The sequence below is a fragment of the Entelurus aequoreus genome, linkage group LG19, assembly GCF_033978785.1.
Source record: "Entelurus aequoreus isolate RoL-2023_Sb linkage group LG19, RoL_Eaeq_v1.1, whole genome shotgun sequence".
Taxonomy (NCBI): domain Eukaryota; kingdom Metazoa; phylum Chordata; class Actinopteri; order Syngnathiformes; family Syngnathidae; genus Entelurus; species Entelurus aequoreus.
Window position 1 is genome coordinate 23,562,533 of NC_084749.1, and position 19,666 is coordinate 23,582,198.

General features: G+C 39.3%; 3 protein-coding genes across 9 annotated transcripts in view; 2 read left to right on the top strand and 1 right to left on the bottom strand.

Annotated features, from left to right (window-relative positions):
- Positions 1 to 2,951: 2,951 nt before the first annotated feature.
- On the bottom strand, positions 2,952 to 19,144 carry LOC133635214 (THAP domain-containing protein 6-like). The gene is made up of 5 exons (XM_062028135.1): positions 19,063 to 19,144; positions 4,695 to 4,794; positions 4,085 to 4,277; positions 3,810 to 3,899; positions 2,952 to 3,351 (listed from the first exon to the last, which is right to left on the bottom strand). Exons 2-5 carry the CDS (start codon positions 4,772 to 4,774, stop codon positions 3,238 to 3,240), a joined length of 477 nt encoding a protein of 158 aa, XP_061884119.1. The 5' UTR covers positions 4,775 to 4,794; positions 19,063 to 19,144; the 3' UTR covers positions 2,952 to 3,237.
- On the top strand, positions 12,983 to 18,130 carry LOC133634877 (uncharacterized). 5 transcript variants are annotated; one of them, XM_062027532.1, is made up of 14 exons: positions 12,983 to 13,239; positions 13,395 to 13,472; positions 13,613 to 13,639; positions 15,194 to 15,271; positions 15,361 to 15,435; positions 15,541 to 15,567; positions 15,686 to 15,876; positions 16,079 to 16,196; positions 16,350 to 16,444; positions 16,560 to 16,637; positions 16,727 to 16,801; positions 16,901 to 17,041; positions 17,245 to 17,315; positions 17,992 to 18,130. In XM_062027532.1, the coding sequence occupies exons 5-14, from the start codon at positions 15,380 to 15,382 to the stop codon at positions 18,013 to 18,015; spliced, it is 876 nt and encodes a 291-aa protein (XP_061883516.1). In that variant the 5' UTR covers positions 12,983 to 13,239; positions 13,395 to 13,472; positions 13,613 to 13,639; positions 15,194 to 15,271; positions 15,361 to 15,379; the 3' UTR covers positions 18,016 to 18,130. The 5 variants fall into 5 exon arrangements, with proteins under 5 accessions (XP_061883516.1, XP_061883514.1, XP_061883515.1 ...); XM_062027530.1 differs by having other exon boundaries at positions 12,983 to 13,472; XM_062027531.1 differs by having other exon boundaries at positions 13,395 to 13,639.
- Positions 19,145 to 19,187: 43 nt separating the features above from the next.
- LOC133635212 (phosphatase and actin regulator 1-like) overlaps positions 19,188 to 19,666 on the top strand; it is a 50,463-nt gene continuing 49,984 nt past the window's right edge. The window contains exon 1 of one of the 3 annotated variants that reach the window (XM_062028133.1): positions 19,188 to 19,535. In XM_062028133.1, the coding sequence (XP_061884117.1) occupies positions 19,424 to 19,535 (112 nt within the window). In that variant the 5' untranslated portion in view covers positions 19,188 to 19,423. The remainder of the gene's footprint in view (positions 19,536 to 19,666) is intronic. The other 2 variants (XM_062028132.1, XR_009822033.1) reach the window with 2 other exon arrangements.

Here is a 19,666-nt window from a genome sequence, read left to right on the forward strand (position 1 = left end):
CAGTATTTCCACATTTACCCATTCACACACACATTCACACACTGATGGCGGGCGCTGCCATGCAAGGCGCTAACCAGCAGCCATCAGAGGCAAAGGGTGAAGTGTCTTGCCCAAGGACACAACGGACGTGACTAGGAAGGTAGAAGGTGGGAATTGAACCCCAGTAACCAGCAACACTCCGATTGCTGGCACAGCCACTCTACCAACTTCGCTAAGAAGTCATTATGTAAAAGAAGGACAGTCTTAACTTTCTTAACATATAGGACCGATGTACACATTAATTTTTTTCAGTATAGGTATATCCAAATGTATTAAAAGCCACATAGCAATATCAGTCTCTGGGCAAATGTTCCCAATGCAAAAAGTGTCGCGCAATAAAGGCTGAATTTGTAGCCTGCAATTAACGCAAAAGGTGCTTCAACAAAGTAGGCTATTTGGAGCAAAAATCTAGCACAAAGACTTACATGAAAATGTCATCTTAGATTTTAAAACACTTAACCAAATAATAATCAACAAACAACGATTACATGATATTCCTGCATAAACTATAAGGCCACAACAACTAAGGGGCACATGATCATGTGCCCTGGGCTTCTCTAAATATTTAAAGCTTTTAAATTTTTTTAATAGCGAACAACATCATGAAAACAATACGATAAAATCAATGTTGCTGTCAAATTGATTGATATGGTTGTTACATAACTAGAGATGTCCGATAATGGCTTTTTTGCCGATATCCGATATTCCGATATTGTCCAACTCTTAATTACCGATACCGATATCAACCAATACCGATATATACAGTCGTGGAATTAACACATTATTATGCCTAATTTTGTTGTGATGCCCCGCTGGATGCATTAAACAATGTAACAAGGTTTTCCAAAATAAATCAACTCAAGTTATGGAAAAAAATGCCAACATGGCATTGCCATATTTATTATTGAAGTCACAAAGTGCATTATTTTTTTTAACATGCCTCAAAACAGCAGCTTGGAATTTGGGACATGCTCTCCCTGAGAGAGCATGAGGAGGTCGAGGGGGGGGGGGGGGGGGGGTAGCGGGGGGTGTATATTGTAGCGTCCCGGAAGAGTTAGTACTGCAAGGGGTTCTGGGTATTTGTTCTGTTGTGTTTATGTTGTGTTACGGTGCAGATGTTCTCCCGAAATGTGTTTGTCATTCTTGTTTGGTGTGGGTTCACAGTGTGGCGCATATTTGTAACAGTGTTAAAGTTGTTTATACGGCTACGCTCAGTGTGACATGTATGGCTTTTGACCAAGTATGCCTTGCATTCACTTGTGTGTGTGAAAAGCCGTAGATATTATGTGATTGGGCCGGCACGCAAAGGCAGTGCCTTTGAGGTTTATTGGCGCTCTGTACCTCTCCCTACGTCAGTGTACACAGCGGCGTTTTAAAAAGGCATACATTTTACTTTTTGAAACAGATACCGATAATTATGAAACCGATACCGATAATTTCCGATATTATATTTTAAAGCATTTATCGGCCGATAATATCGGCAGTCCGACATCCCTATACATAACACTACCGACACTCCTTTGCAAAAGTGTAAAACAGGAACGGCGTGGCTCACAACTTGAGACTTGTCTCTTCCCTCAACACAAATGTCATAATGTCATTAGGTCAAGCATAACACACAGCGCCAACATTTGGGAACAAGGATGAGGGGACAGAAGAAAGGTAAAATTATAAAACATCTATTTGTGGCAGTTGAAGTTTCACTTTTGCATTTTATAGCACACAACTGTGGTGCATTAAAAAACCCTTAAAAAAGTTTGAAAAAGAAGTATCACTAGTTTCTAAATATAGGGGATGCTTGGCTATGGATGCACTAATAATAACAATATAACTAGAAAATTTCAGCGGAAATTTTGATGGACCTGCTGTCCGTGCCCTGGACCTCTGGCCGGGGGTTGCCGGAAGCCGCCGTACTTATTAGATAGATGTCTGAATTTTTCCTGAATTTTAGATGTAACTGTACAAAACGAACCACAGAGCTAGCCTAAAACAGTAGCATGTTGACATAAAAATGCTAACACTTAGCATGTGTGCTAACAATAGCATGATAACCATAGACATATATAAAGGCTAGATGACTCACCCGCGCTGCTGGCCGATGGAGACCGACGTTGCCACATGGCGGCCATCTTGCGTCGGGCAGCACGCCCACTCATAACATGAATGTCTATGGTGCATGTACTATTGAAATAACCATAGCTTGCTCAATTTTCAACCGATTTTCAAACGGGTTGGTTTGTTATAAACGTCAGAGATGTAGTTATGATACTGCATACTTATAATGGACTTTCATATGAAAATAATATTAAGCAGATAGGTAAAGCAATAGCTATACACACACACACACACACAGTATTTATATTACACATTTACCGAGATATTTTTTATATATAAAAAAAAAATATATATATATATAAATAAATAAATACAATTCCATTTATTTTATTATATTGTTAATATTTATGTTATTTTATAATACATTTTAAAATTTAAATATATTTACATTTTATATATAAAAATCTGTCTCATGTTGCCACTCTGTAAGCTAAGAGTTGTTAATTTAGCAATGCCTTAGCTTGAATGACAGGGACACAACTAATGACAATAGCATAGATATTCACACCTTTATCAGAAGAACCAAACCAACATAAAATTATCTCACAGACAGTAGGTCCTGGCCAGTTCTGTCTCATTTATCACAAATATTTTGACATTAAATCTTCATATCGTCCCATTCCTAACCAATACCTTCCATAACCTGAAACTTTCTAGAAACCCATGAAGGTCTGTGATTGGTTTTGTATTTAGGTTCTGGATTTGGAAACAAATCCAGAACCTTTGAAATGCGTTACCACTACACAGCACGGTGCGCTGAGTTCCTGTAGTCGAAAAAAGCCCAAGAACAACTTGGTGTGGTGTGGAGGGGATGTAGGAAGCAGGGGCAGGTGGGGAGAGATGGGGCTTCAAGGTTCAAGGTTATTTTATTTTGTCTTGGAGACAAGGACCAGCTGCACACAATACAATACAGTACAACACAAAACCAATAAGACACACGGTGCACACACAGTTGGAGCTAATGCCCTTTGAAAAGGACTGCTTTGGTGAGCTTCTGTCTCATGTTGCCACTCTGTAAGCTCAGAGTATTGATTTTTGCAATGTGGTGCAGCCTTAGCTTGAAAAACAGGGACACAACTAATGTTACCAGCGTATGGTGGTGACTGTCAATGCCATACTGTGTGTCGCCGATGTGCTCCCCGAGCAAAAACACATCCGCTTGCGGCTCTTTCGCCTCTCTCCAGTGGCTCCCTGTTGCTTTGGCAAAATATACAAATATATAAATATTAGTAATATGTTAATTAATAACAGTTACTTTTTTAACAATTCAATGTTCACTTATCAATGCTGTGAGCCTAAATCAATTTTTATGTTCTCCAATTCTCCAACAGAAAACACAACTCAGCATACTTTTAAGAAATTGATCTTAATAGGCTTGTCCCCTTATAAGGCAAAAATATGTTTTGTGGCTCTGGACAAAAATGACTCTTTTGATTGTAAAGGTTGCCTACCCCTGGGTGTAGTTTCAATGTTCGCACATGTTTATTCATCCAAGTGTATGAGTGACAGAGCAAGTGAGATAGCCAGTGGTTCTCAAACTTTTTACACAGAGTACCACCTCAATATAATAATATGACAAGCCAAGACCAATGGACACATTTGTCCGTGTACGGACATGTTGATGACACCTGGACATTCCACATGCAAATACTCACAACATCAGGCTGAGGTTCATCCTGAGACAAGTCCATTGGCAGGTTGTCTTCCGCTCTTCTAGCAGTGGTTGTGCTTCTTGTTGCTATCGGCTAAAATAAACATAAGAGTGAAAAAAAACATATTGAGTGTCTAAAATGTGCTGTAATAAGCAACACATTATTTCTTCCTAAACTTGCAGAAAGAAAAACTAAAGTGTGACATTTAATCACATATTTATATATTGATATATCAATCTTATACACCTTGAATTCTTGTTGGTCAATGATACACATACCCTTTGAAGATGAGCTGGAAAGTTGAAAATTGTTGGCACAACACCATCTTTAAGCCGGACAGTCTGCCCCGTCCTGTCAAAATCCTCACTCCTAAAGTGCTCACTGCAGAGCACTGTCCTGCCAGAGGCAACAAAACCATCCCTTCTTAGGGCAAGTTCCCACTGCCTCTTCCTCTCTCCGGTTTTGGGAAACCTTAAAAACGTGAGAAAGGTAGCCAGATATATAAATTATTGTCAACATTTTCCACCCTTCTTTCCTTTAACATTAAGGGTAAGGACAAAAATACACACCTAAATTATCATATTTTTGGGGTAATTGTATGTATGTATGTATGTATGTATGTATGCATGTATGTATGCATGTATGCATGTATGTGCATGTATGCATGTATGTACTTTAAGAATAAGACAACCACACTAAAAGAGTTATAAGAAAGGTGTCCAAAAGAAACATTCAATTGTGTAAAAAGCCTTGGGTCAACAACAATCTTGCAATACTATTATCTCACATAGCCCCGCTGTTCCTGTGTAGCAGGACCTGTATTGTACATACATCCACTAAGTAACTAACGATTATCCTAATTATAGTCATAATATTGTCATATCTTACCGGTGAAAGGTGATCCCACGGGTTCTCGTTTTGAGACTACGGCGATTAGAGCATCCGTAGGCTGCACAAAAGTCAGGCATCTTCACTGGTAGGCGTAGTTCTGTAAACACAAAGCCAGCAATTTCCTGTATCATAATGTAAGATGTTTTTAACAAACCAAACCGCTTGGAAATCATGTGCAACTTAAGTTATGTTGAAAAGAAAGAGCAATTCTGCCTCTCCCACTGATCCTTTTCCCATGAAACGAGCTAACAAAATTGTTCAGCTAACTTAGCTAACGTTAATAGGTACAGCTGGCCAGGGACAAACATACAACCTTATTTTTTAAGTCGTTTTTCGAACAGAAAAGCTGCAATTTCAACATGTCCAAGCATCCTGAATCATAGCCACGTTAATAACGTGTGTAATAAACAAAACCGTTTGTAAATCCGTCAAGATTTCAGCGAGTTAAGAGTATTTTTGTTTGTGCAGATCACTCACCTTACAACAGCTACCATAGAACGTACCAGAATAGTTGACCGTCACAAGATGGCCGCCGGTGAACTACGCTGGAGACTCCGCCTTGCGCCATCTACTGATATATATCTATGATGATAACAGTCAGCATGTTTCATATACCAAGTTATATGACTCAAAGGTCAATTTAAAAAAAAAGTGTAAAATTAGATGAAAAAGTTAGCATTCTTTAAGTTAGCTTGCTAGCATGCTATCGTTTGCATGCTAACAGTTAACAAGTGCCACATACAAAGTTATTTTGCATTTTATAGCACACGACTGTGGTGCATTGAAGGACCCTTAATTAAAGTTTGAAATAGAGGTATCACTAGTTTCTAAAGATAGAGCAGGGGTCGGCAACCCAAAATGTTGGAAGAGCCACAGTGGACCAAAAATAAAAATAAAAATCTGTAAATGTAAAGCCTTATATAAGTGTTATAATGAAGGCAACACATGAAGTAAGTGTCTATGTTAGCTATATTAGACTACTATCAAAATGACTGTGTCGCAGGCTGATGCAAATCTTCGTTGACAGGAATGTTGAAATGTAATATTTATTCTACACATTTTTACAACATTTGAAAACATTACTAAAACTGAGGCTTTTCAGATGGTGAGATAACTCCTGGAAATTACTAAGATATGTGTGTTCAAGTTTAAGGAAACGGAAACTACAAATAAAATGACCACCAATATACCTAAAATACGAGGCATAATGATGCATTATGTCCATACAGCTAGCATAAATAGCATGTTAGCATCGATTAGGCTTGCAGTCATGCAGTCACCAAAAATGTCTGATTAGCACTCAATAACATCAACAAAGTTCACCTTTGTGGATTCACGCACAGCATAAAACGTTTGGTGGACACATAGAGACAAAGAAGGAGTGATATAAAACACGTCTTTCTGTGGCAGCATCAAGGAACGTTGTACATGTAAACCAATTACGGTGCGTTCAAGGACTTCAGAAATTAGGACAAAATGGCGCTCGCCAAATACTCTCATCAGTGAAGCATGTTTAATGTAAACAGTGAGATTTATTTTTCCATTTTCATACATTTCTAAAAAAGCTCCAGGAAGCCACTAGGGCGGCGCTATAGAGCCGCTTGTGGTTCGAAAGCCCCACGTTGCCGACCCCCGAGATAGGTGATGCTTGGCCCCGGATGCACTAATAATAATATAATAATATTCACTAGGATGTATTATGATTATTATTATCCACTGGTGACAATCTTACATGACTCAGCTGATCTCTACATGCAGTCAAGTGAACTTGACATGTATAATGGCAGATTGCATAATTATTACAAGTCACATATAGCTACTTTATATTACTTTTCTATTTGTCATTTTAAACTTTTAAAGAAAAACAAAAAACATGACAAAAGAATTTTTAAGTAGAACTTTAAGTATATTTTAGGGAGCCTTCAGCCACCCTAAAAAGGCCTAATAGACTTAGACTTAGACTTCCTTTTTATTGTCATTCAAATTTGCAGTTTTTACAGTACAGATAAGAAAGACATTTCGTTGCATTAGCTCATGGTAGTGCAGGATAAAAAATCAATAAGGTGCAGTAATGATACCATTGGTTCAAAGTAGGGGTCCTCAAACCTTTTGACTCGGGTTGGGTTAAAAAAATTTGGCCGGGGGCCGGGCTATTTATATATATATATACACTATATTGCCAAAAGTATTTGGCCCCCCATCCAAATGATCAGAATCAGGTGTCCTAATCACTTGGCCCGGCCACAGGTGTATAAAATCAAGCACTTAGGCATGGAGACTGTTTCCACAAACATTTGTGAAAGAATGGGCTGCTCTCAGGAGCTCAGTGATTTCCAGCGTGGAACTGTCATAGGACAGTGCAACAAATCCAGTCGTGAAACTTCCTCGCTCCAAAATATTCCAAAGTCAACTGTCGGCTTTATTATAACAAAATGGAAGAGTTTGGGAACAACAGCAACTCAGCCACAAAGTGGTAGGAATTATGGTATGGGGTTGTTTTTCAGGAGTTGGGCTTGAATCCTTAGTTCCAGTGAAAGGAACTTTGAATGCTCCAGGATACGACACATTTTGGACAATTCCATGCTCCCAACCTTGTGGGCCCCTTCCTCTTCCAACATGACTGTGCACCAGTGCACAAAGCAAGGTCCATAAAGACATGGAAGACATATTCTGGTGTGGATGAACTTGACTGGCCTGCAGAGTCCTGACCTTAACCCGATAGAACACCTTTGGGATGAATTAGAACTGAGACAGAGGCCTTCTCGACCAACATCAGTGTGTGACCTCACCAATGCGCTTTTGGAAAAATGGTCGAAAATTCCTATAAAAATACTCCGCAACCTTGTGGACAGCCTTCCCAGAAGAGTTGAAGCTGTAATAGCTGCAAAAGGTGGACCAACATCATATTGAACCTTATGGATTAGGAATGGGATGGCACTTCAAGTTCATATGTGAGTCAAGGCAGGTGGCCAAATACTTTTGGCAATATAGTGTATATTCCGAGCGCGATGATGTCACGTTATCGATGGGAAAATGCATTTTCAGACAATATGATTTGCCTGAGCGGCTAGGAGACACCGAGAGTAACAAGCGGTAGAAAATGGATTAGAAAGGACAAAATAATAATAATAAAAACATTTTATTTATTTATTTATATTTTTTAACTTGGGACTTCCCACGGGCCGGATTTTGGACGCTGGTGGGCCGAATCCGTAGCTTGGGGACCCCTGGTTCAAACACTTGATGAAAAACATTATTGATGAAACAAAGACTTCCTGGGCTTTCTGATCACGGGGCGTGCCAGCTACTGTGCTTTGGAATTGGGCCACAAACACAATCTTGTTTAGGGCCACAAAAAGCCCTGATTACATTGAAAATGAGTGTGAATTGTACAGACCTTCGAGCATCCTCTCCTCCCCTGCCGTCGCCCGTACAATAGCCCGCCCCCTCCCGCATGATAATCTTACATGACTCAGCTGATCTCTACTATGCAGTCAAGTGAACTTGACATGTATAATGGCAGATTGCATAATTATTAAAAGTCACATATAGCTACTTTATATGACTTTTTTCTTTGTCATTGTAAACATTTAAAGAAAAACAAAAAACATGACAAAAGATTATAGTAGGGTTTAAAGTATATTTTATATAGCCTTCAGCCACCCCAAAAAGGCCTAATGATGCCATTGGTTCAAACCAGGGGTCCCCAAACTTTTTGACTCGGGCCGCATTGGGTTAAAAAAAATGTGGCTGGGGGCCGGGCTGTATATATATATATATATATATATATATATATATATATATATATATATATATATATATATATATATATATATATATATATATATATATATATATATATATATGTCTTAATTAGATTATCCAAAAAATAGTGCTCGATACCGTGGTAGAGCGTAATATGTGTGTGTGGGAAAAAATCACAAGACAATTTCATCTCTACAGGCCTGTTTCATGAGGGTTTCCTCAATCATCAGGAGATTTTAATGGAAGCATTCACATACCATGGTTTATATAGGGCACAGAGCGCAGAGCGGGTGGGTACAGGCAGGCGTAGGGGCGTGGTGATTGGCTCATGTGTTACCTAGGAGGTGTTTCCTTCTGTGACGGCATGCTGATACAATTTCGCTGCGCTTGTTGAGGGATGACAAGTCTGGACTGTATATAATAAACAGTTTCTCTTTTAAGTATAGGTTGCATCTTTTATTACCACTGTTGTAAGGTGTACTGGATGCAAGAATTTGCCATGTTATCGAATATTCAACATTATTGTCTTTGAGATTCCAAATGTGTTTACTGAGTTCTGTAGTATTCCGCAAGCTTTTGCTTCTGAAAGAGGCCTTGTGATTGTTCCAAGTTGGGTTTGTGGTCCTTCAATGTGATGAAGGCTTCCTTGTTGGCTGTAGCGTCCACCCTGTCCTCGATGTCCAGTTCAGCCGCAATCCGTTACTACGAAAAGAATACCTACCGGTATTAATAAAAGACTATCGATGCTGTCATCTAGCAAAGCTGAATTCGACAAAGCAACCCCCCCGTACCAAAAAGCACTTGATGAAAGCGGATACAACTTCACCCTCACCTACGAACCCACGCCAGGAAACCAACCAAAAAGGAGCAGAAAACGAAACATTATCTGGTACAATCCCCCATACAGCAAAAACGTCTCAACTAATATTGGCCACAAATTCCTCACCCTGATCGACAAACACTTCCCCAAAGGCAACACCCTAAGAAAAGTATTCAACAAGAACAACATTAAATTGAGCTACAGCTGCATGAACAACATACGACAAATCATTTCAAACCACAATAAAGCAATTGAAAATGAGCCGTCCACCACCAGGCAGAACGACTCCAAAACCGACAAAGGCTGCAACTGCCGCAAGAAACCTGATTGCCCTCTCAACGGGGGGTGCTTACAATCATCAGTCGTTTACCAAGCAAAGGTAACACGCAAGGACATTAAGACATCCGACACATATGTAGGATTAACTGAGGGAGCATTCAAAACCAGATGGAACAATCACAAGGCCTCTTTCAGAAGCAAAAGCTTGCGGAATACTACAGAACTCAGTAAACACATTTGGAATCTCAAAGACAATAATGTTGAATATTCGATAACATGGCAAATTCTTGCATCCAGCACACCTTACAACAGTGGTAATAAAAGATGCAACCTATGCTTAAAAGAGAAACTGTATATTATATACAGTCCAGACTTGTCATCCCTCAACAATCGCAGCGAAATTGTATCAGCATGCCGTCACAGAAGGAAACACCTCCTAGGTAACACATGAGCCAATCACCACGCCCCTACGCCTGCCTGTACCCACCCGCTCTGTGCCCTATATAAACCATGGTATGTGAATGCTTCCATTAAAATCTCCTGATGATTGAGGAAACCCTCATGAAACAGGCCTGTAGAGATGAAATAGTCTTGTGATTTTTTCCCACACACACACACACACACACACATATATATATATATATATATATATATATATATATATATATATATATATATATATATATATATATATATATATATATATATATATATATATATATATATATATATATATATATATGTATATATATATATATATATATATATTATACACTCATATATACAGTCGTGGTCAAAAGTTTACAGGAACATAATGTCATGGCTGTCTTGAGTTTCCAATAATTTGTACAACTCTTATTTTTTTGTGATAGAGTGATTGGAGCACATACTTGCCAGTCACAAAAAACATTCATGAAGTTTGGTTCTTTTATGAATTTATTATGGGTCTACTGAAAATGCGACCAAATCTGCTGGGTCAAAAGTATACATAAAGCAATGTTAATATTTGGTTACATGTCCCTTGGCAAGTTTCACTGCAATAGGGCACTTTTGGTAGCCATCCACAAGCTTCTGGTTGAATTTTTGACTACTCCTCTTGACAAAATTGGTGCAGTTCAGCTAAATTTGTTGGTTTTCTGACATGGACATGTTTCTTCAGCATTGTCCACACGTTTAAGTCAGGACTTTGGGAAGGCCAATCTAAAACCTTAATTCTAGCCTGATTTAACCATTCCTTTACCACTTTTGACGTGTGTTTGGGGTCATTGTCCTGTTGGAACACCCAACTGCGCGCCCAAGACCCAACCTCCGGTCTGATGACCCAAACTTTTTGACTCGGGGCTGCTTTGGGTTAAAAAAATTGGGCCGGGTTGTGTATATATATTAGGGGTGTGGGAAAAAATCGATTTGAATTCAAATCGCGATTCTCACGTTGTACAATTCAGTATTGATTCTCATTTTTCCAAAAATCGATTTTTATTTTTTTTATTTAAAAACAAACATTTTTTATTTTTTTTATTAATCAATCCAACAAAATAATACAAAGCAATACCATAACAATGCAATCCAATTCCAAAACCAAACCCGACCCAGCAACACTCAGAACAGCAATAAACAGAGCAATTGAGAGGAGACACAAACACAACACAGAACAATCCAAAAGTAGTGAAACAAAAATGAATATTATCAACAACAGTATCAATATTAGTTACTATTTCAACATAGCAGGGGACGGCGTGGCGAAGTTGGTAGAGTGGCTGTGCCAGCAAACGGAGGGTTGCTTGTTACTGGGGTTCAATCCCCACCTTCTACCATCCTAGTCACGTCCGTTGTGTCCTTGGGCAAGACACTTCACCCTTGCCCCTGATGGGTGCTGGTTAGCGCCTTGCATGGCTGCTCCCGCCATCAGTGTGTGATAGTGTGTGTGAATGGGTGAATGTGGAAATACTGTCAAAGCGCTTTGAGTACCTTGAAGGTAGAAAAGCGCTATAAAAGTATAACCCATTTATCATTTATTATTAAAAATCCCTCATTGACATTAAAAAAAAAAAAAAGAACAATAGTGTCACAGTGGCTTACACTTGCATCCCATCTCATAAGCTTGACAACACACTGTGTCCAATATTTTCACAAAGATAAAATAAGTCATATTTTTGGTTCATTTAATAGTTAAAACAAATCTACATTATTGCAATCAGTTGATAAAACATTGTCCTTTTCAATTATAAAAGCTTTTTACAAAAATCTACTACTCTGCTTGCATGTCAGCAGACTGGGGTAGATCCTGCTGAAATCCTATGTATTGAATGAATAGAGAATTGTTTTGAATGGCAAAAATATCGTTTTTGAATCGAGAATCGCGTTGAATCGGGAAGAATCGATTTATAATCGAATCGTGACCCCAAGAATCGATATTGAATCGAATCGTGGGACACCCAAAGATTCACAGCCCTAATATATATATATATATATATATACCTGTATGTATGTATGTATATATATATATATATATATATATATATATATATATATATATATATATATATATATATATATATATATATATATATATATATATATATATATATATATATATATATATATATATATTTATTTATATATATACACACCTGTATGTATGTATGTATGTATGTATGTATATTTATATATTCCGAGCGCGATGATGTCACGTTATCGATGGGAGAATGCATTTTCAGACAATATAGTTTGCCTGAGCGACTAGGAGACACCAAGAGTAACACTCGTTAGAAAATGGATTAGAAAGGACAAAATAATAAAAACTAGGGATGTCCGGCAGTCCGATATTATCGGCTGATAAATGCTTTAAAATGTAATATCGGAAATTATCGGTATCGGTTTCAAAATTATCGGTATCGGTTTCAAAAAGTTAAATTTACGACTTTTTAAAACGCCGCTGTGTACACGAACGTAGGGAGAAGTACAGAGCGTCAATAAACCTTAAAGGCACTTCCTTTGCGTGCCGGCCCAGTCATATAATGTCTACGGCTTTTCACACACACAAGTGAATGCCATGCATACTTGATCAACAGCCATACAGGTCACACTGAGGGTGGCCATATAAACAACTTTAACACTGTTACAAATATGCGCCACACTGTGAACCCACACCAAACAAGAATGACAAACACATTTCGGGAGAACATCCACACCGTAACACAACAGAACGAATACCCAGAACCCCTTGCAGCATTAACTCTTCCGGGACGCTACAATATAGACCCCCGCTACCCCCTACCTCCTCATGCTCTCTCAGGGAGAGCATGTCCCAAATTACAAGCTGCTGTTTTGAGGCATGTTGAAAAAAATAATGCACTTTCCCACACAGCAGAAGACTGCTATACGGATCCGCCTTCAAGTCGCCGAAACCACGTTACTGTCACATTCGTTTTGGCTCCGCCTAGAGGATACAGCTCCGCCTCTGAAAATTGTACGGTCAGACAGCTGATCCTGAGCGGACTCGTGTCTGATTCGCATACGCGGACGCGACAAACCAAACCGGCGCGCGCCGCCTAGAGTTATAGGCTCCGCCTACGCGCGCTGAGCCGACCAATGTCTGCACCCGCAGACGTGGACGCGCCTACTAGCGTGTACGCGCATGAGCCAAGATCTCTGGACTTTCTTTGCTGGAACACGAACGTAAGTATAGATTTATTGATTTATTGCTACATTCGCAGTAAAGATCAGCCTTTGTGTTTCCATCATCATTTATGTATGATTGTAATGACGTTGTTTGATATTAGGACTAGCAGTAAAACTTTATATTCTGTAAAAAAAGGCTATTTTATTTCCAGCGCCGCCTCCCAGAATGCTTTGCATGGGGACGTGCGTCTGACGTCACGTATACAGAAAATTCGAAATGGCTGCACGCGGTAGGTGAGGCCCGAGCGAAGAAAAGTGGAAAAGAGTGTTATTCGTCAAAAAACCCACACAACGACGGTCATTTTTTTGCCGTGCTATTGTAAAATTGTCTTTTATCTGTGTTCTGTGTTCTGGGGGACCCCGACTCCAGAATGTGAAAGTTTCCCGCGTGAAGCCGGTGAGTAAAAAGTTCAATACAGTTAACTTAGGCCATCTTTTGTTAGAGGCTGTGAATGTGTGTAGGTTACATGCTACGATATTCCACATATTTCCAACTGCTTGAAACGAAAGCGTATTACTTTATTGTCAGTGTTGTTTAGGCCCAGGTCGCTAACGTTACTTCGTTAGTCAACAACGTAACGTTAACGGAGTGGAAACAGCCGTTCTTTGCCATTAATATGAGTGTGTATTATTTCTTTCTTTGTTCTTTAGTGGAGCTCGAGATCCTGTTTACTGTGGACTAGCTGTGTGTGACGCCCTGTTGTTTTTGTTTCCATTACAAAAAAAAAGGAATGTCTATGTGTTTTTTGGCATAGAAAAAAATATAAAATGAGGTGATGTGAGTGGGAAAAATTGCTGCACATATTAAGGATCCTTTTTCTTGATCTATATTTTTGTTATTTGCTGATGTATATATTTTATATGCTGTTTTTTATTTAATTAATTTATTAGAGACTATTTTATGCTTTATTTACCTTTTTTTATTATTATTATTTTATTTACTATTATTATTATTATTTCCACATGTAAGCATAAATAATTGATCATATTAGTACATTGTTTGATTGCTTTGCTTAATGCATTCCATAATTTAATTCCACATACTGATATACTGAAGGTCTTAAGTGTTGTACGTGCATACAAATGTTTTAAATTACATTTCTCTCTAAGATTATTTTTCTCCTCTTTTTTTGAGAAGAATTGTTGTATATTCTTGGGTAGCAGGTTATAGTTTGCTTTGTTTATAATTTTAGCTGTTTGCAAATTCACTATGTCGTGGAATTTCAGTATCTTTGATTCAATAAATAAAGGATTTGTGTGTTCTCTATATCCAACATTATATATTATTCTAACTGATCTTTTTTGTAACACCGTTAATGAATGAAGTGTACTTTTGTAATTATTTCCCCATATTTCTACACAATAACTCAGATATGTAACACTAGTGAACAGTAGAGAATATGAAGTGATTTTTTGTCTAGAACATGTTTTGCTTTATTCATTATTGACGTGTTTCTTGCTACTTTAGGTTGTATATTTTTTACTTGAGATTTCCAGTTCAATTTATAATCAATCATTACACCTAGAAATTTGGTTTCATTTACTCTTTCAATTTCTATTCCGTCTATTTGTATTTGTGTTTGACTTTCTTTTCTACTGTTACCAAATAGCATTATTTTAGTTTTACTGAGATTCAAAGATAGTCTGTTTTTGTCAAACCATCTTTTTAATTTGTTAATTTCTTCTGTTATTATTTGTATTATCTTCTGTGTGTTCTCTCCTGAACAAAACGCTGTTGTATCATCCGCAAATAATACTAACTTTAAATCTTTTGTAACTTTACAAATGTCATTTATCTAGACATTGAATAATTTAGGTCCTATATTGATCCCTGAGGTACACCACAGGATATATTTAGCGTTGTAGACGAAACCGCCACATTAATATTAAAGATATGGTTAACATTCTTAGTGCTAAAGATATTCCCCTCTCCTTGTATCCCTTCTCCCAGCTCCACCGTCTCGCCGAGTGCCAGCAAGAGTCATGAGTACTTGTCAACTCGACTCCTCAACTGGAGATAACTTTCTAGGTAAAGACTGATCTCCAAAATAATATCTCAGCATCCAGTAACCATGGTTAACAGATCACAACCATTTAATACCAATTTATCTCCCTTAGCACCTCACCATGGGGAAGGATGTACTCATATGCCTTCACCAGCACATGCATTAAACATGCAGAGAGTTACACAAGGTAGGGACTGATCTCTGTATACACTACACCCATAATTTCAAACCCTACTTTACGATTGAGCTGAAGTTCTGACTATTATGACCTGTACTTTTACCTTTCTTATAGTTCTTACCACCTTGGGGCACCATTCAGGTAAAATCTCAGCTCATCTTATTTGCTTATTTGTATACACTAACACCTGTGCATGCTTTTGTCCAAGTTGTTCCTTTGACGATGAATAAATACCCCTTTTCTTTCTTTCTACATTAAGGGTGCCTTTTCATCTGATTAAATGTATAATGAACAGGGACATTGCGGTTGTCCCAAGTGGATGGTATGATGATAGGATGGTTTTCTGGCCCAGCTATAAAAACACCGACAGAATTGAAAGGGCCGCTTTAAATGAGGAGCAGCATGAGCCAAACTGGCCAAGATTTGACGTTTCTGTTGTCCGAACTTGTGGTATGCAAATTCATAATCTTCTTGTTTAAAAATAACGTCATAGTTGCTTCTCTTTATGCTTGGAATAACCTATTGTGTCTATGTTCTGACCAGGTCTCTTGTAAGAGAGAGACCTGATTTATCATCATCAATAATAATAATATTCTGTTCAGCTCTACAGCTAATTTGAAACTCATGTTCATTTTAACATATTCAATTTTAGACAACTACAAAGACGCATTAAAAATAATGCAACAATATGGAAAGGGCTGCAACACCTCAGACCTGCAATCTGAGGCAGAGAACGAGGAGCTGCCAGAAAAAAGGAACAGGAAGCCAGTGTAAGTGTGTTCCGTCTTGTTTTTGTCATGTTTCTACAGTAATAGGAAGGTTATTTCCGGTAGCATTCAAAAATAGACCAGAGATGCTTGTACTATATGTATATTTGGCAATTTTGGTATTGCAATAATCCTAATGATATGGTTACCCAACAGCCATCGTCTCGGGGACTCAGATGATAGCGAAGAAGACCCGGGAAATAGTGACCTCACATCTCTGCGGTTGGCAATTGGCCAATTGCACAGGCAGAGTAAGGAATAATCTCTTAACATCGAAAACAACAAAACCACCACATTAATATTAAAGATATGGTTAACATTCTTAGTGCTAAAGATATTCCCCTCTCCTTGTATCTCTTCTCCCAGCTCCACCGTCTCGCCGAGTGCCAGCAAGAGTCATGAGTACTTGTCAACTCGACTCCTCAACTGGAGATAACTTTCTAGGTAAAGACTGATCTCCAAAATAATATCTCAGCATCCAGTAACCATGGTTAACAGATCTCAACCATTTAATACCAATTTATCTCCCTTAGCACCTCACCATGGGGAAGGACGTATTCATATGCCTTCACCAGCACCTGCATTAAACATGCAGAGAGTTACACAAGGTAGGGACTGATCTCTGAAATATTAGTGTATAGATAGGCCCCTTGGGTATTACCAGTCATGGTTAACTGATGGCTCTCTCACAATGCCCACCTCACTAGGAACGGCAGTCCCTCCTCGACTCCCTCCACCCCCCTCACCAGCAGCCCTCAACATGTGGCAGACAGAGGAGCCTGGATCCAGCCTGGCCTACAGGCCAACATGGCGAGGGGGAAGAATGGCCGACAACATTTCCTGCTCTGGTGAGCAATAACTGACAAATACCGGATGGTCATTCTGTGCCACAAATTTTGGAAAAAATTCAAATTCACAAGCAATCACATATTTTCTTCAAACTTTGTCAATAACTTTTGTCATTAACTAAGGTCAATAGCTAATGTCAGGATTATGAGTAATGAGGATAAACACTGAAACATGTTAATTTTATACTGCTGTTTGTCAACAGCGCCTGAGGTAATCCAGATCCTTAGCCTGCTGGAAACTATTAAGCACAACCAAGACCAGCTGATTGCGAAGGTAAACTTCTTAAGCCTTGAATAGGTCAATAATTCATAATGACATTGATTTTGATTCATTATTATTTTTTAAAGAAAGAAACAGCCTACATGGCAGCTTTGTGTGATTAGAGTAAACATTGCTACATTTTCTTGTTACATTTCACCTGTTTGCTCTTTAAATACCACTTTTAATGTTTTTTATTTATTTCGATCATATTTTTTAAAAATGTGCCCTGGGGCCGTTAAAAAATGACCTGCAGGCCGCAAATGGCCCCCGGGCCGCACTTTGGACACCCCTGGCCTACACGAATACAAACATAGAATGATAGTACAAATATAATAAGAAAACAATGTCAACCTCCCAAAGTTGTGTTATGGATATTTATTTATGCCCCCCACCCCCAACCCCCCGCCGCCGTCATCCAACAGAGCCAAACAAGTACTCTGATCAAGGAACCAAATAACGATATTGTTTAAACATTTTGGATGTCTTGCACACCTATACACTGATCACAAATTCATAGTTTACGCACCTTATTTTAACCACCTCCAGTAACTTTAAGTCATGTTTTTTTTTTCAAATGTAATCTCCTTAATACCTATCACATATTTTGTATTGTGTAAGCATACTTGGCTTTGGATGCTACATACCATAAACATAAACGTATCTGTCTTGTAATCTTGTTTGATTACAGGTGCTAAGAGTAAAAATTTGTTGACAAGGTCAGCCACGGACGCTGAGGTCACCAAACACGCCATCAGGTGGTTCAACTTGGCGGGGGATTGGGCAACGAGGAGACGAGTCCCGCTTCCACCTCCTCAGGAGGAATAGAGATGTATATGTATAAATAAACAACCTTTTATTAGACTTCTTGTCATTCACCAGTTATTCATTTTCTGATATGTTAGCTGTGCATGGAGCAGCGTTTCCTTGAAGTTGTAGCCTAATAGATTAAATATGTATATTTACTTTTTAAATATATATTATATATATTTACTTTATAGAGTGAATTGACCATTTTCTGTTTCTGCCTATTGACAATATTGTTAGTTTAAAAATACAAGGCAATGCATATGTAAGCCTATATTGCTGTAGTAGGGCTTAGTGAATTTTTTAGTTTCCTATTTTATCCTACAGCAAGAACAGAAGGGATTTTGAAAATAAGATAAAGGGGTCCAAAACGGCCAGATGAGCCAGGGTTTTTATGAGTCCGTTGCTGGTCCGCGGCGGGAGGTTAGGCTATGATCTTGGGTGCGGAGCGGATGCAGCGCGCCGTCACGGCGCACCCGCCGCGGAAATAAGGCTTTGATCATGGGTGCGGAGCGCATTCAGCGCGCCGCCACGGCGGATCCGCTACCTGCCGCCGTGGCGGATACCTTCCTGAGTGCAAATGGACGCCGATGCCGGTCCGTTTCGCGGTTCCGTTCCGGAAAGCGCGATACCTGCGCGGGGGATCCGCCGCGGAGTGTTTTTGCTGTGTGGGTTGTGACTTCAATAATAAATATGGCAGTGCCATGTTGGCAATTTTTTTCTACAACTTGAGTTGATTTATTTTGGAAAACCTTGTTACATTGTTTAATGCATCCAGCGGGGCATCACAACAAAATTAGGCATAATAATGTGTTAATTCTACGACTGTATATATCGGTATCGGTTGATATCGGAATCGGTAATTAAGAAATGGACAATATCGGAATATCGGATATCGGCCTAAAAGCCATTATCGGACATCTCTAATCAAAACAAAACAAAACTTAGGACTTACCACGGGCCGGATTTTGGATGCTGGTGGGCCGGATCCATAGTTTGGGGACCCCTGGTTCAAACACTTGATGAAAAACATTATTGATGAAACAAAGACTTCCTGGGCTTTCTGATCACAGGGTGTGCCAGCTACTGTGCTTTGGAATTGGGTCACAAACACAATCTTGTTTAGAGCCACAAACAGCCCTGATTACATTGAAAATGTGTGAATTGTACAGACCTTCGAGCATCCTCTCCTCCCCTGCCGTCTCCCCGTACGATAGCCCGCCCCCTCCCGCATCATCAGCCGAGTAGCTGCGGCGGCGCTGACTCTCACACACGCGGGTCGTCTGTGGACGCTGCCTGCCTGGCCGGCTCTGGACATGGCGGCAGCGGCCCCGGAAGAGGAGGACCGCCGACCCATCCGTAGGGTCCGATCCAAGAGTGACACGCCTTACATCAATGAAGCGAGGATCTCTTTGCACCTGGAAACAGGTAGGGGCAGCCGGACACGACACGCCATGCTAGCTAGCACACCTCGATATGGCGGCGTGCACCCACAGTTTCTTGGGTACGCCGTGTCGTGGAAGTAATCGATAACGGCAGACCTGAGACATGAGCGTGAC

Excerpts from the sequence above, each read along its gene's own strand:
- LOC133635214 (XM_062028135.1), bottom strand. The coding sequence starts at position 4,774 with ATGCCTGACTTTTGTGCAGCCTACGGATGCTCTAATCGCCGTAGTCTC. Across the intron at positions 4,278-4,694 it reads CGTGGGATCACCTTTCACCG|GTTTCCCAAAACCGGAGAGA; the intron begins GTAAGATATGAC and ends CACGTTTTTAAG. Across the intron at positions 3,900-4,084 it reads TTCCAGCTCATCTTCAAAGG|CCGATAGCAACAAGAAGCAC; the intron begins GTATGTGTATCA and ends TGTTTATTTTAG.
- LOC133634877 (XM_062027529.1), top strand. The coding sequence starts at position 15,380 with ATGTACTCATATGCCTTCACCAGCACATGCATTAAACATGCAGAGAGT. Across the intron at positions 16,445-16,559 it reads TGGCCAATTGCACAGGCAGA|CTCCACCGTCTCGCCGAGTG; the intron begins GTAAGGAATAAT and ends CTCTTCTCCCAG. Across the intron at positions 17,042-17,244 it reads CGACAACATTTCCTGCTCTG|CGCCTGAGGTAATCCAGATC; the intron begins GTGAGCAATAAC and ends GTTTGTCAACAG.